The 26,947-nt window shown below is 32.4% G+C and overlaps 2 protein-coding genes across 14 annotated transcripts in view; one reads left to right on the top strand and one right to left on the bottom strand.

Moving 5' to 3' along the window:
• Positions 1 to 3,741: 3,741 nt before the first annotated feature.
• Positions 3,742 to 9,705, top strand: LOC108970507 (protein Skeletor, isoforms B/C). 4 transcript variants are annotated; one of them, XM_018935947.1, is made up of 10 exons: positions 3,742 to 3,979; positions 4,160 to 4,408; positions 6,878 to 6,951; positions 7,027 to 7,175; positions 7,240 to 7,587; positions 7,646 to 8,063; positions 8,121 to 8,256; positions 8,327 to 8,549; positions 8,619 to 8,775; positions 8,849 to 9,705. In XM_018935947.1, the coding sequence occupies exons 2-10, from the start codon at positions 4,234 to 4,236 to the stop codon at positions 9,344 to 9,346; spliced, it is 2,178 nt and encodes a 725-aa protein (XP_018791492.1). In that variant the 5' UTR covers positions 3,742 to 3,979; positions 4,160 to 4,233; the 3' UTR covers positions 9,347 to 9,705. The 4 variants fall into 4 exon arrangements, with proteins under 4 accessions (XP_018791492.1, XP_018791494.1, XP_018791491.1 ...); XM_018935949.1 differs by lacking the exon at positions 4,160 to 4,408; XM_018935946.1 differs by having other exon boundaries at positions 3,742 to 4,408.
• A 5,651-nt stretch (positions 9,706 to 15,356) lies between these two features.
• The window catches only part of LOC108970478 (protein phosphatase PP2A 55 kDa regulatory subunit), a 23,106-nt gene continuing 11,515 nt past the window's right edge, over positions 15,357 to 26,947 (bottom strand). For 3 of the 10 annotated variants that reach the window (XM_018935886.1, XM_018935888.1, XM_018935889.1), the window contains exons 3-6: positions 22,981 to 23,179; positions 17,541 to 17,692; positions 16,650 to 17,453; positions 15,357 to 16,576 (exon numbers count right to left, since the gene is read on the bottom strand). In XM_018935886.1, coding sequence (XP_018791431.1) covers positions 16,208 to 16,576; positions 16,650 to 17,453; positions 17,541 to 17,692; positions 22,981 to 23,170 — 1,515 coding nt within the window. In that variant the 5' untranslated portion in view covers positions 23,171 to 23,179 and the 3' untranslated portion in view covers positions 15,357 to 16,207. The other 7 variants (XM_018935890.1, XM_018935891.1, XM_018935894.1 and 4 more) reach the window with 7 other exon arrangements.

Here is a 26,947-nt window from a genome sequence, read left to right as displayed (position 1 = left end):
GCATATATACAGTATCTTTTAATATACCATACTATTAATGAGAATACATACATACGTACAGCATGATATATCTTTTAATATATATACTAAATACATGCATACATACATATACATTTATAAACTATAAATAAATATAAATATTGATGAACAAAATTGATTGTATGAAGTTATTTTGGCATTTGTAAGTGTAGCAGTTTATTAGCGCCAAGGAGGCTTAAAAATTGCATAATATTTTTGTATTTTTCAATGTTTATTTTCTCACAAAATTACTTATCTCTTTTGCCAACCAAATAATTGGTTTTGTATGTTGCTGGTAGCACTTTGTAACTGTAACAGTTAATGGTATACTAATTTTAAAGGGAAGACCAAAAAAGACCGTTCCCACGACAGTCGGGTATAAGTAAACGAAACGGAGTCGGATTTTTTTTATCCGTGCAAGGATTGTCAATTCAGCAGCATTCCTCTTAATTACCTGAAGAATGTTTTCTGCCGCTACTACAACAACCAAAATCTTGTGCACTGAACAGTAGATAACCATTTGCTGCACGAAGGAAGGCAATATTTATTGTCAGGTAAGTAATAGAAGAGAGTCGATTAAAAGAAAAATTATTAAACCAATCTTTACAATTCTTTAAAAACTTTTAAAATAGGCTCCTTCTGCGTCGATACAGCGCTGCCAGCGATATTTCCAAGCATTGACGGCGCCACAGAAGGCATACTCCGGATTAGCCTTGAGATGCAGATTGGATCCCGTTTGTCATCTCAAAATGCTTGCCTTTTATCGACCTTTTCAGGTAAGAAAACAAAAATAAGTACGAGGGGCCACATCTGGGCTGTAGGACGGCTGCGGAAGTATTGAGATGCCGGYCTTGGTTAGGTAGCTGTTCACAAGAAAGGCGGTGTTTGTCGGTGTGCAACTTCCAATCGGCTGCAATGTCTGGTCGGACCGAAAATCAGTATAATATTATAAAATAAAAAATTTGATAATTTTGAATATGCTCCGAAAATACCTGACGAATTTGAAAATTTCTTTCTCGGTTGTGAAAATATKTTTTATCTTCGATAAATATAGGCTATACCATATTTTCAAAAAAATTGAGTATCCTTACTAAAGGGAAAAAGGTAATGCAAGGCGTGAAAAAATTACCTAAAAAATTCCTTACATAGGATGTTCTGTTAATACTATGGATTCTACAATAAAGTAATGTACAACTACTGTGCAGAACAAATAATTATCTAAAAAATATAGCGACAGCATATGTCTAACAGTTATAGTTACGTCACATTAAAAATATAAACAAATAAAAAAATTGTCTATACAAAGACTTGATTTTGATAGATCAGTTTGTATGACAGCTATGTATGTATATGCTGTAGTGGACCGATTTAAACAAAATTGTTGGACGAACAACGAAGCCTTTAATGATTTTCTATGGTTTTCGATTTTGTGCTCTATTTACTTCGCTCTAAGAATGTCTTAACGAACTTCCTTGAACTTTTTCAATTTCTCCGATTTAACTGACATGGACGAAGTAATAATTGGTTGTCAATTAATTGAATATTTGCCAATTGACTGCTTGATCTTTTTTTCATAAGCCACAGCWAGTGTTTACATTGTTGATTGGATTAAAGTTCCATTGAAATGTGGCAGATGTGTTGGCTGGTGGCATGCATATATGTATGAATGTAGTTATATATATGTATATACGTGTGTAGCTTATATAACTCGCTTGTAATAGTGATAGGCTTTGCACTAAGCTGCTTAGCAGCAAAAATTCTAAAATATGTAATTAAAAAAGGAAATATATGGAATCTTCCATTGCTGGCTACAACAGTAGTAGGCAACAGTTTTGAGCATTTGTAATGGAAAAGAGTAAATCTTTCAAATACTCTAGTATGTTTTAATTTTACATATTTTTATGAAGGTTTTCTAAAATTCCCTATTCTGTACTCAGAAAAAAATCAGAAAATCAAAATTTATGCCAAAAAGCTTGCAGCTTTTAAATCTGTAAGCAGCTTTTCAAAACACCTTGGACTTACAGCCACTGTTAAATAATAAATTGAAACATATATTTTTGTAGAAATCTTAAAATATTTTGAATTTATTAGCCACTTTCGATTTAAAGATACCTTGTGAAATAAATTTCATGGATTTTTAAAATACGGTAGAAGTTTGTAAAGCCTACGCAATTAGTTTGCTTACGTGAAAGAAATTCATTTTTTATATGTAGCTTAAATCTATATCCGTTTAGATAATATTTTTTGTTTTATTCTTACAGGTAAGCACATCACGTCCAAATGATAATTTATTTTGTTCCTGCCATCTATGTGAGTATAGAAATGAGCAGGAGTAAGGTTTAGGATTTTGCTTGTTTTATCTGCAGTGTATTCTGCTTGTAGGTGATCCTTAAGAGATCAGTAGGGTAATCTGGCCTGTATTTTTGACATTTTTTTTCAAGGAAATTTTTATTCTATAATAAAATTTTCTCACATATCATGAGTTATTACGTGAAATGTAAAAATACAATTTTTTCGGAATTTTTTTATGACATCTCTCGGAGAAATGGCGGGTGAATGAGATGCGTTTTTTCACTGGCGGACACGATTTCTCATGTTTGTATCATCTGATACACAAAAACTCATGGATTTGCTATGAGATTATATACACTTCGAAGCAGAAAAAACGAAATTTTCGACAACATTTTTTGGAAGACTCATTTTATTTATTAAATTAATAAAAATAATATATATATTCAAAATTTAACGTGCTTTAATAGTCGACTAATCATTTCAAAAATTTCTGTTTGCCGTGATCCTGTAACAAATTTCCTGGAAGACCTTTGAAACAAGGCTGCGGCGGTGCGGAATATCCAATAACGAAAACAAAAAAGATTTTAAAATTTAAATCCTTAACAAAAATCTTAAAAATTATTTTTATTACAATAAAGTAATTCAGAAAATGATCACAGGACTAGTCCATGTCAAGAAAAAATTATTAAAAATCTTATGCCTTCAATCATTACCTTCGGGAACAATCCCTTGCCTTGGGCAATAATCTATGCCGAATTACGTGAAAATATCTTGTCAAATAAAAAACTTTTCCATACAAGGACTTGTTTTTCTTGCATTAGGTTGTATGACAGCTATGTATATGCTGTAGTGGTCCGCCTTCAACGGTTACGAACGATATTTCAAACACTGAGGGACTTACAGCGGCGGATTAATCTGCAAGCTGAGCCAATGTAGTCTACGACGGCAAATTTTAAGAGACACAAAACAAAAATACAAATATAGAGTGCTACAGACATTATACTAAACACCTAACGCCTCTATATGGACAATTGCAAAATACCTTGTAATCAAATGTATCGAATTTCGGTGGTCAATAAAGGAGGCAAAAATTGAAAAGACTGCAGGCGACAAATCTGTAAACCCACCACTGGGAACTTCTTACAAATGCTGTGGCAAACTTAATATGCCCTGTTCAAAGTATAATTACAATAATAACTACACACATACGCCAAAATCATTTTATCAACTTTTTATTTGTAATTGAGCGCGTCGCTTAGTTGTTCAGCGCACGCATTTATGGATTCGTTGAGTAAACTGCAGTACGTTTGTTAAACGTTATACTTTTATTATGTTATGAAAGCTCTCACCAAACCTACGCTCAGCGACTTCTTGCACTCAACAGGTTGAAGTGAAAAAGCCCAAATATTGGACAATCAGTYGCTGCGGAAACATTGACGAGGTTGTGAGTCAAAAGCATTGCCGCTAATACACGGAAAACAGTGGTGAAACCTACATACACAGACAGCATTTCGTTTTTAACTGTAACACTGCGTACGCATATACAAACGAACGCACACAGTTACACGCCGTATACAGTGCCAAGCAGCGCGCATGCGTCGCTGACATTGCTACATTATATTTTGGGCGCTGTTGGGCGGTTTACAGTTCGTGTGGACAACGGCAATGTGTGAGTGTTGGTGTTAGCGTCGATCATACGATTTATTACGTTGCGTTTGCTACGTTAAACGTTCATSCATATGTAGTATCTATATATGTGCCGATGCGTGTCTATGGGAAAGTGAATCATAGCTTCAAAATATGTGTGGTTAACAATTTTAATTAATTTTATTTTATTTGGTTTTGCAAGTAAAACGCAACAATTTCAAAAATTTAAGCACCTATTTAAACGAAATTCAGTGAGCGTTTTGCTACGGCGTTGATATGTGTTCATTGGCAGCGCGCAAAAGCGGAAATTGTGACGACTGCAAAGCGGTGCGGCCACGCAGTCATCAAATTTGCAGTGACAAAGCGAAAAATCCCCACGGAAATTTCCGCTTAAATGAGAAAATTTGGCTGACAGTCCTACTACTGGCAGCGTGTTTGCTGCACTGCAGCCGTAAGTATACAAAAACAAAAGGAAAAGTCGTAAAAAATATTACAACAGCGAGGCGTGTGCATGTGTGTGTGTATGTGAGCGTGCCAATATGTGTGSGTGTGTGTGTGRATTGCTGTGAATTTAGGCTTCATTTGGCCGTGTTTATTTCATTTTCGCTAGAGTTAGTGTCTAAGCTGCTAAGAAAGTGTGGTAACTGTAACAATACCGAAATTCCAATTCACTTTCAAAGCAAAACCTGTGAAACTGGTGGCGTGGAACGAATAAGTTGTTCGACAGACATGTGCGAATGCACATATTGCATACAGACATATATACACTCTTAAATGCATATAGTTTTAGATAGATTCGCGCAGATTTGTGAACAATAACAAAAAAATAAAAAAAATAAAACGCTTGGCAACTACTGGGAAAATATTGTAAATAAGTGGCATTAATCAATAAGATTTTTACAAACAAAGGGGAAAACACGCGGTTTGTATATGTATATAAGCATGCTGAAAAATACATGSTTAAAAAAAAGGTAGAAGTAAATAAGCGCTTTGATTATGCATTTCCGTGAGCACTTTGCAAGTTTGTGTCTTAACTCTTTTCATTTCAAAGGCATTTACTTGAGTATTGGCAGCGCTGACTTCGTAATTTGGTATAAGCACTTCACCGAAATTTAACTGAGACCAACAAATATACGGAAAAAATTACATTTATTTAAAAAAAAAAAAAAAAAATACAACTATGAGTCATGCCAAAGAATGGTATATTTGGCGTAGTTGTGTGTGTTTGTTTGTAACTTTAACAAAAGCCGCTCAGCTTGCTTGTTTCCTCACCTTTGTACAGTCTGTGCTAAAAATATCGGGTGTATGATTTTAGTTCGTAATAGGCGTCAATTTTTAATGATATATCAATATTTTAATAATTCACTAACCTCAAAAAGCGTTGCGTATAATAGTAGTATGGTATATTTTAATTAAAATAATTTTTAAAAATTTTAATCTAAATATCGGAATGGAAAAAAGTAATTGTAATCCCAAATATCGGATTAAAAAAATCAAAATTTCACATTTTTTGCCAACATGTCCTTGGTTTCAGCCAGTTTGAGTTATGTTAGAGCTCTAGAGCACTGGGCGCCAAACTTATATACTTGTTTAATATGTAAATTATTTGCATTTTATCAATTTTCAATACTGATTTTTAGTTTAAAAATTGAAATTATAAATGCTGGTTTTGAGTTTCAAAATTAAAATACCAACCTTTGATGCCGATTTTCAAAATTAATTTGGGCTTGAAAATGGAAGTTTCGAACTTATTTCCAATCTTGGAGTTAAAAATTTAATTTTTAAACCAAAATGTTGTAATTAAATATTATTGAAATGCGTTAAATTTCAATTTCAATACCAAAATTTTAAAGAAAATTTGATAATCTATTTTTTAAAGCAAAACTTTYAATTGAAGCACACTTGGATGAAATTTGAAAAAGAAAAATATGTGTTTTTTCATATTCTTGTAGGTTCTGCCTTTGAAAATAACAAAATTAAATTTTACATCGATTTCTCAAATAGTTTTTGAGTAACAGCTTTCTAAAGTTGATTTTTAATCACGTTTTTCATAAACTTACATTTTGATTATTCTTATATATTTAATAGCCGAGTTTATATTACAAGAACGCCAGTCATTTTTCGAGGTTCTTCCCGATCCTGACGGAGCTTTTGGTGTTGCTCAACGTCAGTTTACACAGCCGTATTAGTTTTGCGGGGATACCAAAGTCAGACATCACGGCATAAAGACAGCTCCTTTTCGTGCTGTCGAAAGCAGCTTTGAAATCGACGAAGAACTGGCGCGTGTCGATCATCTTTTCACGGGTCTTTTCAAAGATTTGGCGGATGATGAATATCTGGTCAGCTGTTGTTTTTTAAGGTCTGAAGCGACACTTTTACACAGTACGCTCTAATCCGATCACTATTTAATTTATTCTCTATATAGTGGCCTCCACATGGGTTTTTGAATTTAAGGAGGACTAAAATTTTGGGTAAAATTCATATCTTTTAAAAGCCGCCATTTTGTAAACTTTTAAACTTTTAAGGCTGTTACACTAAGTGTGCTCCTAAAACTGGTGTTTGCCGAAATACTATTCGGTCACTCGGTAAACTACGACTTTTAAAAGATTTATTTCGCTACTATTTTTTACCTTTCATACCGAATAATTTTGAATACGGAAATATTGCGCAGCAAAAATAAATATATTCTGATGCCGAAATATTTGTTTGGATATCCCTGTGGTGGGTTCCTAGTCTTTAATTGTAATTTTGAATTGGAAGAAGTTTGGAGGCGAATGGTATCCAGAGCGATGGTTTGAGTATTATTTTGAATTTAAAAAATGTTGTCGACAAATCAATGAAATTATTTTTTTTATTACATGAAAATACATAAGCATTAAAAATATATGTGCATTATATATAGAAATTATTAAATTTTCAGTGGCCATTGAAGATGAAGAGGATGGTCCATATCGTGGAAAATATTTAGGCAAAATTAATTCATATCATCATCAGGTGAGTGAAATGAACAAAAGACGCTTCACATAACTGTACATTTTTGATTAAAATTATTCACATTAAACTTTCCAGGTATCAGGCGATGTGTATGCCGTTAATGAGTACACCTTTCTCATAATCGGTTTCAATTACGATGGCAATGGCGCTGATACATTCTTTTGGGCTGGCGCATCCAATCGTCCCGGTCCACAGGGTTTCATTGTGCCAGATGAATATGGCAAGTATGTATTAAATTGACCAATAAGCCTAAACACTGTTTCAATTTAATTTTTTAAATATTTGCAGAACTAACATACTAGATCGTTATCACAACAAGGATTTCACGCTATCACTGCCCGATCGAAAGAAAATAACCGAAATCAAATGGTTAGCCGTCTACGATCTGAACAATCAGAATAACTTCGGAGATGTTTATATACCGGAAGAATTCGAACCGCCACGTGCACAAGCGGGCGGTACTTTCTCTCGCCGCAGTCACAATGTCAGCAGCAGTGCTCTCGAGATGCTCGACTCTAAGACGATACGCATTAAAGATTTCACTTATGATGGACTGGGTAAGCGTACGTTCTTTTGGACCGGTGTGGGTGCACAACCGTCTAGTCGTGGCAGCAAGATACCCGACGAAATGGGATAGTGAGTATTTGTAGTGATATTACATAATAGATTAAACACTTTTCCATATTTTTTGTAGCTTGGATCCGATACGGAAATATGAGAAAGAGACTATTACGCTAGAGTTACCCGGTGATAAGACGATTTTTGACATCGATTGGATAAGCATATACGATTTATCTGATAATGAGAATTACGGACATATTTTAATAGCCGACAATCTAAATGTACCACCATCGTTAGTGAAAATAACGCCCTATGAGTTCTCGCTGCCAAATTGTCGGCAATTGCATAAGAATTTGCAAGTCTCCTGGGAGGTATTTGGCCCACAAATAACATTACAGCTATCCGGTCAGGTGGAAAAGAATGATTACATGTCATTTGGTATATCCGGTTCAGATACGTCAAGTCAAATGATTGGCGCCGATGTGGTTGTCGCGTATATCGACGATATACGTGGCTACTCCGTAGACTACAATATTACATCTTTGGCGCCGGTAATAGAGTAATGTGACAATAATACAAAAATTATATTCATTAATTTGACATTTTAGTGCGTGCAAGTGTTGGGTCAAAATAAGGGTGTTTGTCGCGATGATGTTGTCGGCGGTTTGGACAGTTTTCAGCTTAATACTTATAGCCGTAAAGACGGTATAAATACAATTACTTTTCGGCGGACTCTGATATCATGTGAGTACTCTTCAATTATGGCATGATGTGTTTAAACTTACAAAATTTTAAATTTATAATTTATTATTAGCGGATCCGGGCGATAAAGAAATACGTCTAGACAAAAGCAATTATGTGGTGTGGGCCTTAGGGGAATTGGATTCAAATTCGGAACCCGCATTTCATTTTGTATATCCCAAAAGTGATATACTCATCGATTTCAATACAACTGAGCCTATAAACGATTGTTTTAGTTTTACAAAGGCACCCGAGACACCCATACAGATATGGGAACGTGTGCGCTTACATGATCCGTGAGTACTACATTGTAACTGTGTATATTGTAAAAAAAAATCTATGGTATTTTCTTTGTACACGTTCAGTACCCTGCGCACTTTTAATGCATATCTTGGACCCTCGGGCGGTCTGCGTGGCTACCAAGGTATTACCGGACACGTGTCTAGCGGTCTGGCTTGGTACATTAACGGATATATGACGCCTGAACTGTATTTGAAGCGTGGTCTTACATACGCCTTCAAGGTATTTTCAGTTTTGAAATAAATTATTTTAAAGTGAAGAATATATACGAGTCAACAATTCTAATATTTAACAGGTACGCGGTGGCAATAATCCACATTCGCCAGAACATTATCATCCAATGGTTATAACTGATGAACCTCATGGTGGCTTCGATCGTCTTAGTGATGCAAAGCAAAGTGAAATCCGTGTACTTGCTGGTGTTGAATTCACACGCCGCGGTCGCCCCAAACCCACTGCGGCCGGTCCATTATGCCTCTCCAAATATCCGCTCAGTTATGATCGTCGTTTGGATGATTATTTCCCCAGTTTCAAGAAATTCAATCGTTCACTGATTAGTATTTGCCCCAATGAGGAGCCCGCTATTTTGGAAATCACGCCGAATATTACATGGCCCGATACTGTATATTATAATAGTTTCACACATGCCAACATGGGTTGGAAAATTCATATTATTGACAGTTTTACAAATATACGAAATGGGGCACTACAAAATGTCGTTACATTTCCCTGCCATTTGGGACTGTTATTATTGTATGTGCAAATTCTCATTAAATTAATACGTGATCAATGATTGAAATAGAAGAAAAAGGCACACATATGCTCCTGCGCTTCATGTAAAACTCTCCGAAAAGAGCAGTTTTTAAACGAGTGCAACATAAAAATTAAATGTCTTTTCACATTAAATAGCTGACTGATTTCAATATATTTAATAATTTCACTCATTATGCAAAAAGACAGCAACTCGTACTTGTTATAAATGCATGTTTTATATATGCACATAAAGATATATGCACCGATCCGATAGTCAGATTAAGTCTGTTATAAATACTTCAACAATTTCGCAGGGTCTTATTGTAAAAGTCACAATGTATTGTAGTTTAGCGCATTTCTATGTACATAAATAAATGAACTATTGATATATAAAAAGATGTATATGTATTTTTCACTTTGATAATAAAGAGTAGGAAATTGTATGATTTATGACGAAAATCAAAAATGTCAAAAAAAAAAATAAATAAATAAAATAAAAGAAACTTACCAGAAAATATATTCCACCAAAGGATTGTAAATGATTATAACGATTGTATTCACAATTCACACTCATTTATGTATTTGCACACTTCACAATGTGACAATGACACTATTACTCACTAATTTTGTAAACACTTCATTTTCAGAGTTACACTTTTAATTTACGAATACGATGTTATTTTACACCATAATTAATTAAATTTTATTGCTGGCGCTTTTTAACAGATGTTCTAACTCGTTGGCGATGGCGGAAAGTAACGAAAATGTTACACAGTGCGATCTAAAACATGAATAGACAATTTTTCTGAATTTCTAAAGCGTTAATTTTAATTCTACACCAACTATTCCTCATTAGTTTCAACTGCTTTTGGCAGGCCGCCATTACTTTCTACCTAGTTTGTATTTACTCACAAATTGAACGCTTAATTAATAATATTTATAGCGAATATGAAATTCAGTGGAGTAAATTATACATGCAATGATTTTTTTCTTATAATTTATCAATGTTTTAACTGTAAGAACAAAATTTCCTAAATTTTTTAATTAACACTTTTAAATTGGCGACTAACTAGTTGAAAATAGCGGAAACTAATGAAAAGAATGTCGATTAACGATGCAGTGTCGCATTTAAATAATATACAGTAAGTTAATATTATTTATAATAATTACTCAATCTTCAATAAATTTTTCGATGTAAAAACTAAGCAGTTGAAGTTAACTTTAAACCGAATGAGATTTAACCATTTTTATTACACTCTAAACATAAATATTTTCTTGTTCACCTACAACCCTATTTCCGTTTCTCGTTTTCTTTTCAATTCTATCTTTCACTAAGCTGTACAGATGCTAATTACTAATTTATTTTGTTATATTTTTTAAACAAATGGGTTTTAAATATTTTCGATCTGTATAAAAATTTTAATATTTAGTGCGGATAGTAGTTTAAAAATAATGCTCTGTAAATTAAAAAAAAATATGTCGTTCTGAAAAGTTATCCTGTGAAAGGAAGCTAAGTAGTAACGAGTAGTTACAGTGCAAATCGCTATTAGTTGGAATTTTTATTTTTAAAATTGCACTCTGAAAAGCTTATTGCGTTTATTCAAATGTAAAATAAGTAAAAATATGTACAACATTTGCAAATTTTAAAAGAATATAAAAGTGCATTGCCTGTGATAAATAAAAATACTTGTATTGAATGAAGAAGTAAATGGCGGCTATATTCAAGAGAAAATAATTTTGATGATGTGGAATTGGTTAGCAGTCAATTTGCAATATTTACTTAGAACACAGGTAGGTACATCAATATGACAAATTATAACTAATAACTCAAATATAATATTTCCCTTTAATTATTTCATTCCTATCTTATGTTGTTATACCCTAAACAGGCTATAAAGTTTGCCACAAAGTTTGTGACACTCATAAGGGGAAACGCCGGTCACATTAGCATGATGACCTGTGTAGATTTAGGCGTATCCGTCGGTCAGTCTATCTATATATTTGCTCATTCTTCTCTCAAATTTGAGATATCAATCTGAAATTTTTCGTATGTTCTTTTTTATATGACAAGATATCTGCTGAAAATTTGTTCAAGCCAACGGTACAATCACCGGAGAAATTGTTCAGTTTGGATTACTATAGCGTGTAGATGCCATACAAACAGATCGCTTAAAACCAATATAAAGATCTGGTTATACCTTTTTATGCTTTGTGTGAATTGTTAAATGAAGATAGCTGTCTCGCAGCCTGTTGTTGTTTTAAACACCCAAAGATTATTTAGCAATTGAATTTATCGTAACAGTCAATGAGTACTTTTTAGTTGACCTTGACATTTAAACTGGTAAAGTGATTTTTCTAGACAACCCCATATATATTATTTCACCACCAGGCATTAACTGACAATCGTATTAATGTTAATAACATTCGCACTTTATTGTGATTTTCAGCATCATAACATTTTATGAATTATAATATAAATTTTGTTTGCAATTTTCTTTATTGTTTGTTGTTTTCTAAATACTTAATTATTAATAATGCTGGCTCTGTTTTTTAGCGCGATTAAATGTTTTAGTGCTGCAAAAATATTTTCAATGTTTCTTGTTCATGGCCTTACGACTTATCTAACAAGTCTTGCTTAATTTTATTATGCTTCTTGATGTGTGCAGATGCATTAGTTGTCAATTAATTATTCTATTATAGTTTTTATTTTATTTTTCTTTTTTATGTTTTTTTTATATATTTTATATAAACTGATAACTGAACTGCATTCTTTCGGTAACGTTTTACTTACATACATACATACACATACCTTATAAATTGAGAAGCACTGCATTTTTGAGTAAATTATATATAATATATATATGTTTCTAATTATACCATATATTTCCTTTTTTCATATATACATACAATAATGTATACATCATAACACGATAATTTAATATTTAGAATAATACATAAACATATTATATATAGCTAAATATCTTGTATATACGGTTTTGATGCACATGCATAATTAGCATTACTGCTGCTGCTATACTGAATATTCAAAACATGAACAATTTAAATAATATATTTTATAAATTACAATTAAGTAGCACAAGTTTAAATGCTAGTTGCAGAGTATATAAAAAAAAAAAAAACAAAGACAATTTTCAATTCTCAAAAATTTGAATTCGAACTTATTAATAATGAGACAAATTATCAGCAATAACCAAAGAATTTTTTGATTAATACAAAAATACATACAAACAAATTCTACACCTTTGCCAACGTGTGATTACACAAATTTTGCTATTTCCAGTTTTGTGGAAGAGCAGTTCGGCACACTATGAAAAAATGTGAATTAACAACTTTCGAATCAACTAACAGTTATTTATGCATTTTAATTGAAATACATATTCTTCGAAAATGGTAATAAAATGGTTAAGTTTTCTGTCAACACATTTATTATTTTACAAATAAATATTAGCCAATATTTAGAAGTGTTGTTGTTGCACTTAAGAACAATGTTTAGAATAAAAAATTTTTCCTAAACTCCCTAGAAAATCGAAATACCTCTTATAAATGAAATTCAATGGAAAAAATATTTTCTGTTGCTGTTGTGATACTTAAGTAGTATATTATTTCCATAGATAGCTTAACGCTGGATTTGGTATTTTCTGCATATAAATACCAGCCATTACCACAACAGCCCGGAATATATACCCGGATTTTACTGATATATTCGAGGGTCTCACCCCATTTCCATCAAACAAAAAAAAATTAAAGAAATAGAAAAACATATCATTTAATTTCAGAAAAATTATGTTAACAGCACATAGTTAACAATTCTCAGTGATTCCACATTAAGCGCACAACAACTATYCAAACTAGATGTAGCAGTGCGCAAAAAAGACTTAAAGAAATTCTTTTCGGGCAATCGTAAAATAAATCTCGACACATACATATATTTGAATAAACAATTTTTGAAATTTTAACAGCTTTTACCAATGGCTTTCGTTGCTATTTCACTTTCCATTCGTTTCATATTTCATGAGTTTGTGTTGCTGTGGAAAATAAATCGAAACAGTTAATTTAAACGCTATAAAAGTTGATTTCCCATTTATACAGCTTGACGAATTCTACGCTATTTAAATATGCATGTACATATATACCTAGTAAAGTAATTAATTTAATATTACAAACATGTAACTTAAATGTTTCAAATATAATGTTAACCACAAATATTCACTTTCATACGACTTACGCTACTAATAATGACATATAATGCCATTTCGTTTATTTCTATGTTTATTTTTTCACAAGTTATCAATAATTTGTTAGCTTATTGTGACTATTGCAACTTGCTTTTGCATTTATGTTTGTGTTATATTTAGTTTTATTTGCATCAAACAATGTTGTTTGTTCATTTTTAATTACATGCTTTCGTTTCTTTTAAATTAATTTTATTTTTTGTTTTTAATAAGTATTTAATTACTTAAGCGCATGGACATAATGATCATTATTTAATATTTAAAAACGCTTTTGTCATAATTAATTGCGTGAACACGCAATGACCTCGAAAATTGATCTGAGTAAAGTTTGAATTTAATGAAATGATGCATATAATGTTTGTAATTTCTATTCGTTTTTTTTTAATTTTTTTTACGTAGGCTTTTAAATGTCTAACTCATTTTTTGTTGTCTTTAAATTTAGTTCTGGCTATTCAAGCTCGTCGTTATGATCATTAAACGTAGAATATTAAAAGAAAAATTATTGTTTCAACACTATGCTCACTGCTTTGCGCTGGCGATCAACAAAAAAAAAGTGAGTAATACCAATTATTTTTGTATTTATTATTCAAATGAAAACAAAATTATGTTAAAGAAGAATATTTCACTAACTTTCCTTCCTTTTGCTTTGCTTTGGCAAATTTTTGTGGAATGAAAATGTTCACAGAAATACAAACTGGCGGCAGAAAACTCAAAAGTTTAAAATAGACGTCACAACACTTACTTTTACATAGCAAAATAATAAGAGCCGAATTTTTACAAACAGCGTAACCGCTTTTTATAAATAAAAACACATTAATTGTGAAAAAATATATAATTTCTGCATTGCGTTATGGGGAATAATATGAAATCGTTAGATCTGGCCAGTTTTAGAAATTATCAGATTCTTACAAATCTATGTACGAATATACTGTAAATACTGAAACCGATTTTACTCATTTTGTATTGACATAAAAAAGTATTCGTTTATAATAAGTATGAAAATGAATGAGAAACTGATTTTTTAGTCAAATGCTTTTACACTGTATACGCTTACACCATATTTTATTTGAATAAAATTGTTAGTTTTTCACGTATGACAAACAATATTGCTCGTCGAGTTCCGTGGCTTTCGTTAACGGATAGCACAAAAATTGAAGGTTACTAAGACTAGACTAACTTTACTCCAGCAGTATGGGCGATACTACCAGACATTTTATATATATTTATAAGAATATAAGAATATTGAAGACTTATTTACGAATATTATATTGTATTAAAATAATATTAGGCCCTGAATGGTATGATTTTTTTTTTTTCAAAAAAATATTAGGCGCTAAATTTATTTATTTTTTTCAAAATTAAATGACAAGTAGAGCGCACATAAAAGAAAAATTGTAAATGTTAAAATATATATTGTTTGTGTTTGTTGTCATTTCTAATTAGCCAATAGCACAAGATTTCAGCTGAGTATCCTTCAAGAACAACCTCAGCTATGTACTTGAACATCACTGCATATGCGCTTATAAATAATGCCTTCAATATTAAAGCAATATTTGTCTTTTTATTATTTTTTAAATATGTAATTTTAGTTTTTGCTCTTCGAAGCATGGTAATGTTGTAATAATGTTAAATATGCCGTTATTAGCTTTGAAATCCCCCATTTTTTCATTTAAAAGTTATAGTTTACTAAGATCAAACTACAATTATTGATATATTTTTTTTTTGTTTTGTTTCTATTTTTTAATGTGAATTTCCAACTTATTTTATATGTTCGTATTAACGAAAAGAAAAAAAGAGTTATTATTAACAATTTCTGTTTTTATTACAAATTAGGCAAACATATTACTGCATAAATAGTTGTTATTCTTACTGATTTCGCATAAATATGGTATAAAAAACACACTCTCTTCGAAAAGTAGCTGAAAGTCTATAGCCGAGGCAACATTGTTTTAAGGAATTTAACAGAAATGTAATCAGAGTACTGTACAAAGTTTTTGTTTAAGGCGTTTATTGTTTTCTTGTTTTTTCTTCTTATTCTTTTTTTTTTTTTTTGTGCGCAATAGTAGACGATTTATATGGTTTGGTTTTACTGGCGCAGCCAGCTGTTTTCTTACTTTCCCGCGCTTTAATTCTACTTCTCACACACTTTTTTCTCCACGTTGCTTGCAAGCCGCGTTTGAGTGCAAAACTTAAAACTAAAAACTTTACGTGTTTTGTTGTTTCGGCTGAGGCTTGTACATACACACACACCGTATTATAGATGTATCAATAATCAACTGCCAATCAAGATTTTGTTTCGTTAATTATTAGCGCTAATAGTGAGTTATATCTAACTATATGTATATATATATATATATGTATGATGCTATGAGTTGAGACAACGCCTACGCCGACGCATTCGTCTAGATTGCATGTCCGTCCTCGTATTTCGCTTAATATTACGATCAAAAGTTGATCGTAATATTTGTTTTTTTGTTTGTTTGCTCTGATTACACAGTACTGATAGCAACTAGTAGTAGTAGTGAGTGATAGCATTTGCAGCAGCGATAAGTATAAAATTTAGAATTAAGCATAATAATTATTCTTAACGACGTCATAATGGTGGTGGTGGTGATGAAGTAGAACTGAAGTAGATGAGAGAGTTTTAGCTAAAACTTATCCTGAAATATAAACAGATTGTTTGTGGCCGCCACAGCAATTATATTCTCTTGCGGATGCCAAGCTGTATGCAATATCTTCTTATTGAAGTCGAGACAATCGACACTAATCTCATCTTTTTTTCGCTTGCCACCGGTGCAAACTTTACGCGGTTTAAGCACCGTTTTTGGTTTGATAATGTCGCGTGACGCCTCCAATGTGACATCCTTTTTCGAATTGCGATCAAACACTCTGAAGAAATTGTTATAGCTGCCCGTCATTATGGAAGTGTCCTTGCCATTCCAACAACATTCGAATTTGTCGAAAATACAGTCATTCTCATACAGCGAACAGAGTTTAATGCGTAAGTATTCGTGAACCTGTTGTAAAAGAAAATATTTATTTAGTCATTTATATACAATGAATTATTAAAGAAAAAAAAAAAAAACTAACCGGATAAGTTTCAATTGGTTTCGTTTCCATGTGTAAATCCCATACTTTAATACTTAAATAGTCCCTAGAGATCATATAACGACCCGAATTGCTTAGTTTTACATCGCTTATAGAGCTAATTATTTCACTAAAGAAGCTGCGATTCGTTGGATTCTCCGGCTCCTCGAACTGTTTGCTATGTCGGTCGCACAGCGCAGCTGAACGCATATCACATAGACGTATTGTGCCCTTCGAGCTTGAGTACACGAATACATTGCATTCGGTTGGATGGAATTCGGCAGCGGTTATGACCTCCGTTAGCTCTTCCATGTTAGCTGGCTTAATATCGACTATATTGAAACTTTGATCGGTCACTTCAAGATGCCACAGATTGATTCGTAAATCATCGGCGGACAGATAAGTCTCTTGGTCAGAATTAACGCTAATTGAATTGATGTGATAGGTGTGTGCATTGGCGTAGTTGCGGCGTGGTGACGCTTCCACCATAAGTGGAATTTGCTTAACTGAAGGAACTTTTAAGCCAGTTATATTTTGCGGATCCTTCGCCAGACCGCTCTCCTCCTTTGTATTATAGCCCTCAAACGACTTATCCCGTTCACTGACCTTCCATAACTTAACCGTCTTATCGTTGGTTGATAATAAAAAGTGCGCAGGATTCTTTCTTCGCAGCCATCGTATCTTATTGATTTTCTCCTCTATTTCCAATGACTTTAGGTAATCGAACTCGGGTTCATGCGATTGAAAGGTTGAGTAAACATTATATTCACCGCGACGTGGTATTGCTGTTTTCGACATTGGATCGCGCTGTTCCAAAACCAATTGTTTTGTGAATAGATATTAAAATTTGAAATATGAATTTATATCTAGTATTTTGTGAAATGTTTGCCATACCTGAAAGATGACGACACGTCCGCCTTTATCACCTGTTGCCAGCAATTCACCATCATGATTGAATTCCACACAGGATATAATATCAGCATCGGTGACGTCATCGTCTAAGGCGCCTTTTATTTGTGAGAAGCACCAGGAAGCTTCTCCATTACCTGAATAGTAAAATTAAAAAAATATAAAAAAACAAAATTAGTTAAAATGAAAAATATCAACTATTTGCTAAATATACAATTCGGCATATTTTATTATTTGATGCAAATTTTTCGGCCAATATTACTTGCCACAGCTGCTCTAAACTTTATTATTTGGTTCTAATTTCCTAAACTTTTAAATGTCGCTTCATAAAAGTTGGAGACTCAACTTGTCAGCGGCATCATTTCAACTTAATATTTCAGTTATCGCTGTTTACCTACGAATATTGGACATACACATACAAATATACTCACACGAATATTATAGTATAATGTTAGCCACTAAATGATAAATAAAAAAATATACAAACTAATTTGATCAACGCATATTCGCACTGCATCAAGTACAGGGGGTTTCAGTAATTTTGTTGTAAAAGCAGACTTTTTAGTTAATTTCCGAATTAGCAAATTACGTTTTTTGCATTTACATAGTAAAAATGTATAGCATTTTATTGAATTTTATTTTAAAAAAAATTTAACTTCGGTTGTACCTACACAAAAAAAAAAAAATTATATTTAAAATTAATCTCCACCGTTGTATTAGGCAATAATGCATGCCCAGTTCCGTAAACAAAATAACTTGTCAAATAAACATTTTTTTGATTTTTAGATTTGTATAGTGCTTCTGCGTTTTTGACAAATGAACAGCTTTAGGGGGAAAGAACGTGTGCAAAATTTCAAATCGGTATCTCAAAAACCGAAAAAATAGTTTGCATATATACAGACGTACCTTCTTATAATTGTAAGCTTAGCATCCATAAGAACACCCTTTAGAGCGAACGTAAATGGCATTATTACAGTGTAGAAGGCAATATGACTTTGTACATACRTTTATAGTATGTACCTACTAATAATAATTTAATTCCATTATCGATGGCTGCCTCAGGCCGCAAATGCGTCATCATCTACTTTTGCTTGAACTAACTTATCCACATTGAGATTTTAATTGATTTTTAAGTGTATATGTTCACAACAATTATTAAAAAACAGCGATAATGATAAAAATAATAATATCAGTTCATGATTCCTCTCACCATTTTTGATGTCACCAGCAAGACGTTTGTTGATATCGTGTTTTAAGGGCGAATAAATAATAATAAAATTAAATGAAATATTTGGTAGTTATATGCAGTGCAGTCCCCCTTATGTCTTAAGCGGGACACATTTCTTGAACACGTTTACTTTATTAGTTTTATACAAATCCGAACCTATATATATAATATTTATTAGTTCTGTAGATATGTAGTTCTATATTGCAGCTTCTGACTCTAAGATTATATAGATTACAAGCACACCCTATATGTGGAGAGCTCCCAAAGCCGAACAAAAACACTGCTACGATAGGTGTCCCATTATGACGAGTCTCATACATGTAGTTATTTTTGTGAAACCATTTAGTCAATAATCTTATGAACATGTTTTATAAACTACGTAAAGGTAGTAACCTTAAACTATCGATATCGAGTTCCTCAGTTCTTGAAATATCGATCTGAAATTTCGCACAAGTTTTTTCCTTTCCGAGAAACTCTATATTTGGCAGCATGTCAAGGCCATTATCATATCTTCACGAAATTTAGAAAGTATTAAAATCCGGACAATCTCCGAACAAATTGTTCACATCGGACTAATATAGCATATAGTTATCATACAAACTGACCGATAAAAATGAAGWTATTGTGTAAAAACTTTTTGGCTGACGATTCCGTGCAAACGAAGTCAACGTTTTTTCTGCCAACWTGAATACATACATATATTTTTCGCATATACATTATGTAATTTTTGAATTTGTCTTTTTACAAGTCTCTGATTACTTTTGTTACTAACTAAACACTTCCTGACCTCATTCAACAAACATGTGCATGTGTTTACATATAAACAAAAAATGGTTGYAGATGAATGCGTCTGCTTTCAATTCATGTGTGTATGGTATCGTTTGCCGGCAAATAAAAATAAAAAATTGCAAATCGACGTCATTGTTTAAATTCTTATTGATTTGAAAATATGCAATAATTACGTCATGAAAGAAAGTAGAACAACAAACATTTGGAAATTCAGAAAATTTACATTTGAATATACTTTTTGGATAAATAGAATATAGCAAGCGGAAAACTACAATAAGTATTTGCATCCAGTCAGAGAATTGTTGCTCAGTTGTGGCATGATTTCATAATGGGCTCATCAAAGACGTACGCATGATAGATAATAAACAAMTTTCTATTTTTAGTTTTGGGGTTTGATTTGTGGTAAGGTCATGCATATCGCAAATAATRTMTGTTGATTGGTAACAAGCRATATGGTAGTATCGTTKGTGGTAAGGACTAATTTCCAGTGASTTGTATGTCGAATTATTGTRTAATAAATTTTTATAAACGGTCACAACAAACTCTGTCTAGTTGAACTAGTAAGACATTTCAAATGTTTTGGCACGCAAATACATATACTGATTATTTTTGTGTACGAAATATCTGTCGATATCAATAATGCAAATGCATTAATACGTCAAAAGCAATTTATGTTCTTACAACCATATCGTACGCAACCCGAACAGGAGAAAATATTAGTATTTACTCGGCCGTTCCAGGTCAAGGAATCACTCATGCAAGTGGAAGTAAAAAAAAAAATGTTATTGCGTCTGCTTCTGGCAGGCATAGCAACAATAGTATCGTATTTATATACAGTGCTCCTAACAATAACGGGTAGGTCATGCACTCCTKGTTGTTTCAAATGCTATTTTCTGGGCATTTTTTTTTATCAGCTATAAACATTTAAAAGACTGCAGTCTATCTGCTGTGATTTCAAACTTATTAAATATCCTGTAATTTTAATTGGTCRATGAATTATGAAAAAATCAACTTTACAAGTGTTTTTCAAAACTTGCGCTAATGTTTATTTAATAAAACATMCAAAGTAAAACATATAAAATACATTACGAATCTAGTCTTCAAACATACATACATACATGTATGTATACTAAAGGGGGAACTTACCGGCCATRACAACTTAACAATGTGCTGGATGAAGCAGCTACTTATGGCGACAGTGGTGACAATTTAATCTTTCTGTTTTAGTTCTCGAATATATCAGGACGACTTGGTGACAAAGTGTTCAATAAAAAATATTGAAAACAACAATAACTCTGCACAATTTCACTTATTAATATTATAGCACTTTTGTCTTCTCGTTTATATTTTTAACTTATGTCTTTTTTCTACTTGCCTATACATTAAATTTATTTAAAGAAAAGTGCTTTGACTTGATTTTTCACGTATTCTATCATATATTCTCTTTACGCATATTCAATTCGCACACTATAGTAGAAAAAAAAAAMCMWKRAAAAAAAAAATTAGCCGACGAACAACGAATTTGCACACTTTTTCTTTACACTCGTTCGTTCACTTTCTGTGTGTTTTGTTGTGAGGTAAAACAAATGCATGCAGCCACAGGCGGCGGCGTTGTCGAAAACTACAGCGACCGGTGGTTGTGGTGCTAGAAAAAAATCGTATAAAAACGTATATGATAGAATAAACATATAAAAGGTGCAAAAGCAGAAAAGAAGTGTAACGCGCCATRTTACTATTCGGTGTTTGCTATGCTTTATGCTAACGAAAACGTGCAATAGCGGGTGGAAATTCCCAAACACATTCCGAATGACAGTAGAAAGTGCAATTTTCGTTTTATTTTGCTTTTTCTGTAGTAATTATTTAATGCTTTATTTGTAGTAATTATTTGTCTTCAATGACCCTTACTGAAAGTGGTCTATAATTCTTCAAGTCGTCTACCTGCATTTATTAAATACAACGCATGACCTTTAATATATATATATATCTGTCGTGGGATAATGCATTTATACCGGTTTAAAATTACATATTTTTACAAAAGAAAAGTTTTGCATGAAACTAGTGCCTATTTTTTACGCACGCACCGCGTGACTTGTTTTACATATTTTATTTTTCGAATAAATTCTATGCTAGAACTTGAAATTTCTACAATAGCTCGATATTCACTTAACACATAACATCCATATTACACTTTTAAAGATAGGTATATTAAACTATATTTTAATTGCACTGACACATGTRTAAATAACTTCACTTCGCACGATTATCGTTTCACATTCATATGGCAAATTTGGAGTGAATAAGTTAATACAACTGAAATTCCAACAACTTTGATTTATTTCTCGTTAATACTACATTCGTCTTGTGTTTCTAATCTTGCAAATCGTATCAACATTTTACTCCATTGCTTTTGCGATAATTTTTATTCATTTATTTTATTTGCTTCGTTCGTTTACGAGTTTGCCTGTCGTTTGCTAGTCAAAATGATTCTCGTTGCTTCGCAATTTACGGCCGCAACGGCAGCTGCTGTCGCTGCGAGCCAATTCAACGAAGTTCGCACTAAATCACAATTATGATTGTTGTTGCATTTGTCGTACCTTCACGGCGACTTGCAAATTTATCTAGTGTTTTCCTTGCACTTTTCGTTCAATGCTTGGTAATGCGACACCACAGAATTTAAATAATTTTTAAYTTATGACCATTTTAATAAACGTGCACACCTTTTAAACACTTTAAATTGACAACGAAATGCCGAAAAAATTGTGGAGAAACACCGCACAGAACTTCGCGACTGCTTAAAACAAATTACGAATTTAGAATGGCAACAATTCAGAGTTGCCAATATCAATTTAATAACTTTATAATATTATAAAATATCTTACATTGGCGCGTTTTATTAAATTTCAATATAATTATGTGGTAACAATTTCAGGTATACATTATTAATATATATTATGCTTGTACGCATATTTAAAGAAATGTCGGGTGCAGAAAAGTCTGCCAAAAACTGTGGTGAAGAAAACTGTTGCAACACTGTTTAGCTATGTTTGTTTTGTTTTATTTTCTTTGGTCAATAATCGATAATAAACAGTCGTGGCGACAAGAAAAGCGAAATTAGAAATTTATCTGCAATTATTGTATATATGTTTTTAAAGATAAAACATTTATTGCGCTAGATATTAAAACCAAATAATGGTTGCTTTGAGGGAAATTATTTTCTTTTGCGAGCCTAAAGTTGAACTATTTAGAAGGAGATACTGAAAAGCTTGCAGTCAACAGAAATTAGTGTATCCACAGGGTGTTGCATATAATTTAATTTTTGAATTTAACCGAATTATTTTACGTAAATTTGCTGTTTCACATTTTACCTGCGTTTTATTTCTTACTCGAATACATTTTCTTTCAACTTACTCTGTATTTTTTTWGTACCATTCATATTTATGGCCGTATTAAGCATATTTCCAATTTTCGTGAAACTCGATTGACGCATAAATGTGCGCGGCGGTATGGGCGGTGGGGGTTCTGGTTCCAATATTGAAGTTGGCTTCCAGCGTTCCATTTTAGGGCTCTTTTCACTGCTTGAAAGAGTTTTCCAATCCATTTTACTTAGCTAAAATTAATTTAAAGTAAACTTAATTATTACGATAATCACATTCAAATAAAATTCACATTATTTTAATGATTTAATTGAGACGAGTTTGAAAACAAGGTTGCAATTTTTTAATTTTAAAAATGTTGTTATCATAATATGGATAACAATATCATAATGGACTTAATAAATAAAATTTAATAGTAAATACATTTTGGATTAAAAACTGAAAAGAAATTTTTTAATTTAAAAAATCACGTGACACACAAAAAATTAGTTTTTAAATGAAAAGTCGTAGCAGCAAAGCGATTTTTTAACTGAAATACTATAATTAAAAGTAGTTAAATATGAATAACACTAAAATTGCGAAACTATGTTGACATTTTATTAAAAATAAGCTTTCCTTTGCAAAAGATAATCAAAATGGCATAACTCGAGGTACGAAAACGTGAAAAAATGTAAATTCTGAATTAATTTTTTTATTTTCAATTTTAAATAATAAGCTTGGGTTTAAACTTTTTTTATTTTTTAACCCGGTATTAGGAATGTTGGAGATTATTAAACAAATTTTTGTGATTAAATTTTTTTTTAATTTTTAAGCTTGTATTCATTTTAAAAATTAAAAAAAAAAAAGAAATGGGTTTTCAAAATGTATTTTTTTTTTAATTTTTAAGAATATTTAAAGTAAATTTTTGGATTAAACTGCTTTGTAAATTTTCAGGTGGGTATTTATTTTAAAAAATTATAAATTAAGATTTTCTTAACAATTTTACTACTAATTTGCGTCTCCAGTTCAATAATCCCATATTCTACATCTTTTTTATACACAAGCCTGGCACATCACTGTACCAGCCGTTTAAATATGTTTTTCCAGTTAATAATTTGTGTAAGTAAATATTTGCTTGGTGCACACGGCGTATGCGTGATTTTCATTAGTTGACAAGTGATAAATGTCGCGCATACGCGGTGTACAACCATACAATTTTCCATTCATACACATATGCACATACATATATACATATATTATGTACATTAAAAAATAGTTTGAATATGCATATTTGAATAAGTTTTTTTTCCTTGGAGTATTTGCATTATTTGTGACATATTAACTGTTCATTTATTAGTAACTTTGCCTCGTCTAGCTGTTTATACTAGCTATTTATGTAAAGTATGTGTCTCTTCAGCCAATTAAGCAACAATAGTATTATACATACATATGTATGTGTGCCATTGTTGTTGTTTGTTATTGTATAGCTGCATATACATACATACATTTGTAGGAGTATTATTAAGAGTGGGGTATGCAGTTGTTTTAAAATTGACAGATCATGCATGCGCTTGATCTGTCACTCGTTTTGTCAAACAATTAGCACATTTCCATTGTAATGGTTACATAAATATGTAGAGACAGTGTGGCAAATGAGTACCTATGTAGGTACTATATATACATAGGRCGGTAGATGAATAAATATTTTTTCTAAGGCAGGGTAAATCAAAATTGTGATTTTGCGTGAATATTTATCTTTTCCAAAGTTGTTTAAAACTTGCGTGACAGTCTTCCTTTTTTTAAACAAAAATGTCAAAATATAGCGAATTACTTCATTATCTTCATTATTTCCACTCATTTTTGAATAGCTGCAACTTTTTTCCAACTTCTCCGAAATAAAATTTTTTTTTGGGTTAAATGGAGCTTAAAACTTCACCTTTCCAACACTATATGGTATGACACAATGCGATTGGTAGCACTTGATATATACGACTCTATTGACAAAATGCGAAAAGACTTTTYCGACTACCAAATATTTATATTATTTTATGATAAACCAAGCTTGTTCAAGTTTTGAACTCATTAATACCATTGAAAAAAGCTTTACAGTGCGTTTCGAAACCAGTGYTGTTATTTAAAAACGCTTATAATTTCTGTATAAGAATCCACTTAGTAAATTTACATAATCATAGTTGGTGAAAATTGTTTAAATAAGCAATATATTTTAATTTCAATTTGTACACACGGCGCGCTTTTGAGGATTTCATTGCTTCGTATGCTTGACGCGTTACGTTTTGATATTGTTTATAACAATTTGCAGTTTCGTAAATATGTTATCGCGCTGTGTCAATAACGAATGAGAAATACAGGAAAAATGCGCCAGATTACTTAAATTTGTTTATRGAAAAATTAAGCAAATTATTTGCTTAGTAATAATGCAATAGACACATGGAGATGTTTACAGGCTTAGTTGAATATATGTATGTACGAGGTGTGTTCAAAAAGTATCGCGAATTTTGAATTTTCGGGTTATGTATATTCGAATTTCGAATTTTTTGTGGCGTCATGTCTCTCAAAAAAAATAATGGTTAAGTAACTAATCAAGAAAAAATATTAATACCCTTCACAGGTGTATTTTTTATAGCGTAAAATGGTATAAAAAGTCTTTAGCTTACTTCGATAGATCAGTTGCATGACAGCCAGATATTAACCTATCATCAGCACGCACGAGAAATGGAGTCCTAGAATCGACGATAGACACCGAAACAAACACTAACCAGCACAGCAAAAAGAGCGAAAGTGGAACATTTCGAACCTAAATACTCAGCTATAGACAACCAGAACACAACTAGCAGCTCCTCCAACATTGCAAGGAAATTTGATCAAAAATCAATGCACAGGGCTTCCCACATAAACATAAACCAGCAGTTTACTGGTGAACTGAAAATATCGGCCAACATAGGCGCACATGCCTTCGCCTTTGGGCAGCCACATCGCGAGTAGTCGAGCAATATAAAGCAGCTGAAGCACGACATCGCTGATAGCAAAAAGAATAAATGGGAGTAACTACACGAGGATATTAACAAAAAACCTCAAGAACTTGGGTATAAAATAGTAATGAAGAAACTTGTTGCTCGAACAAAGCAAGTTGACTTAACCGCTGCCAAAATGTATCACAACGTAAACACACTCTTTCCCACACACGAAAAAAGGGCTACAAATAATCGCTGCAGAGGGACTGGCAGTACCAATAAATATTTACAACGCCTCTGCATCGAAGCCGGCATATTCCCTGAATCATGGAAAAAGTAATGGCTGGTGCTAATCAGTAATAGAAATCCAACTTGCCAATAGCATACCGTCTACTATGCATGCTTCACACAGCTGGAAATCTCTATGAAAGGCTACTTAAAGAGAGACTTGAAGCGGCTATCAACGAAGCTGGATATTTCTCCACTAGACAACACGGCTTTAGACCCRTCAAATCAACTCTAGAAGCTATAAAATACGTCATTAAAGGTGTAGAAACCGTACAGAGTAGGTAGCATAAATTCAAAAGAATATTGTGGCTGGCGACTTTAGAAGCGCAAACTGCATTCAACTGCGCTAGATAGGTGGATATAATCCATGCTCTTGTAAAACGCTTTAAAATCTCCGACTAGCTCAAAGCTGTGGTGAGGGTAGATAGGGATCACAACAGATAGCGATCACGTCAGAAACAGCACAAGGAAACATTCTAGGCCCAGACATGTACCATATACTAAAACACGAAATGCCAGACGAATCGTACTTAATTGAACTTGGACTCGGATGATATTGCAGCAGTAATTATAACACGGGACACAAAAGAAGCGCGAATAAAGCTTAATGTGGTCATGTTATGGACGCAAACATGGCTACTACACAACAGAGCTACTACGGCTAATAAATAAGCACATACCCCTTGAAATAAGTATGCAAACGACTACGAATATTCTTAGGACACAAAAAGCAGTAAACTACCTAGGCAGAAGACTGGACCC

The sequence above is a fragment of the Bactrocera latifrons genome, unplaced genomic scaffold, assembly GCF_001853355.1.
Source record: "Bactrocera latifrons isolate USDA-ARS-PBARC rearing strain unplaced genomic scaffold, ASM185335v1 scaffold_3, whole genome shotgun sequence".
Classification (NCBI taxonomy): Eukaryota; Metazoa; Arthropoda; class Insecta; order Diptera; family Tephritidae; genus Bactrocera; species Bactrocera latifrons.
Note: the sequence above shows the minus strand (reverse complement) of the source record. Positions and strands in the feature narration are given on the sequence as shown.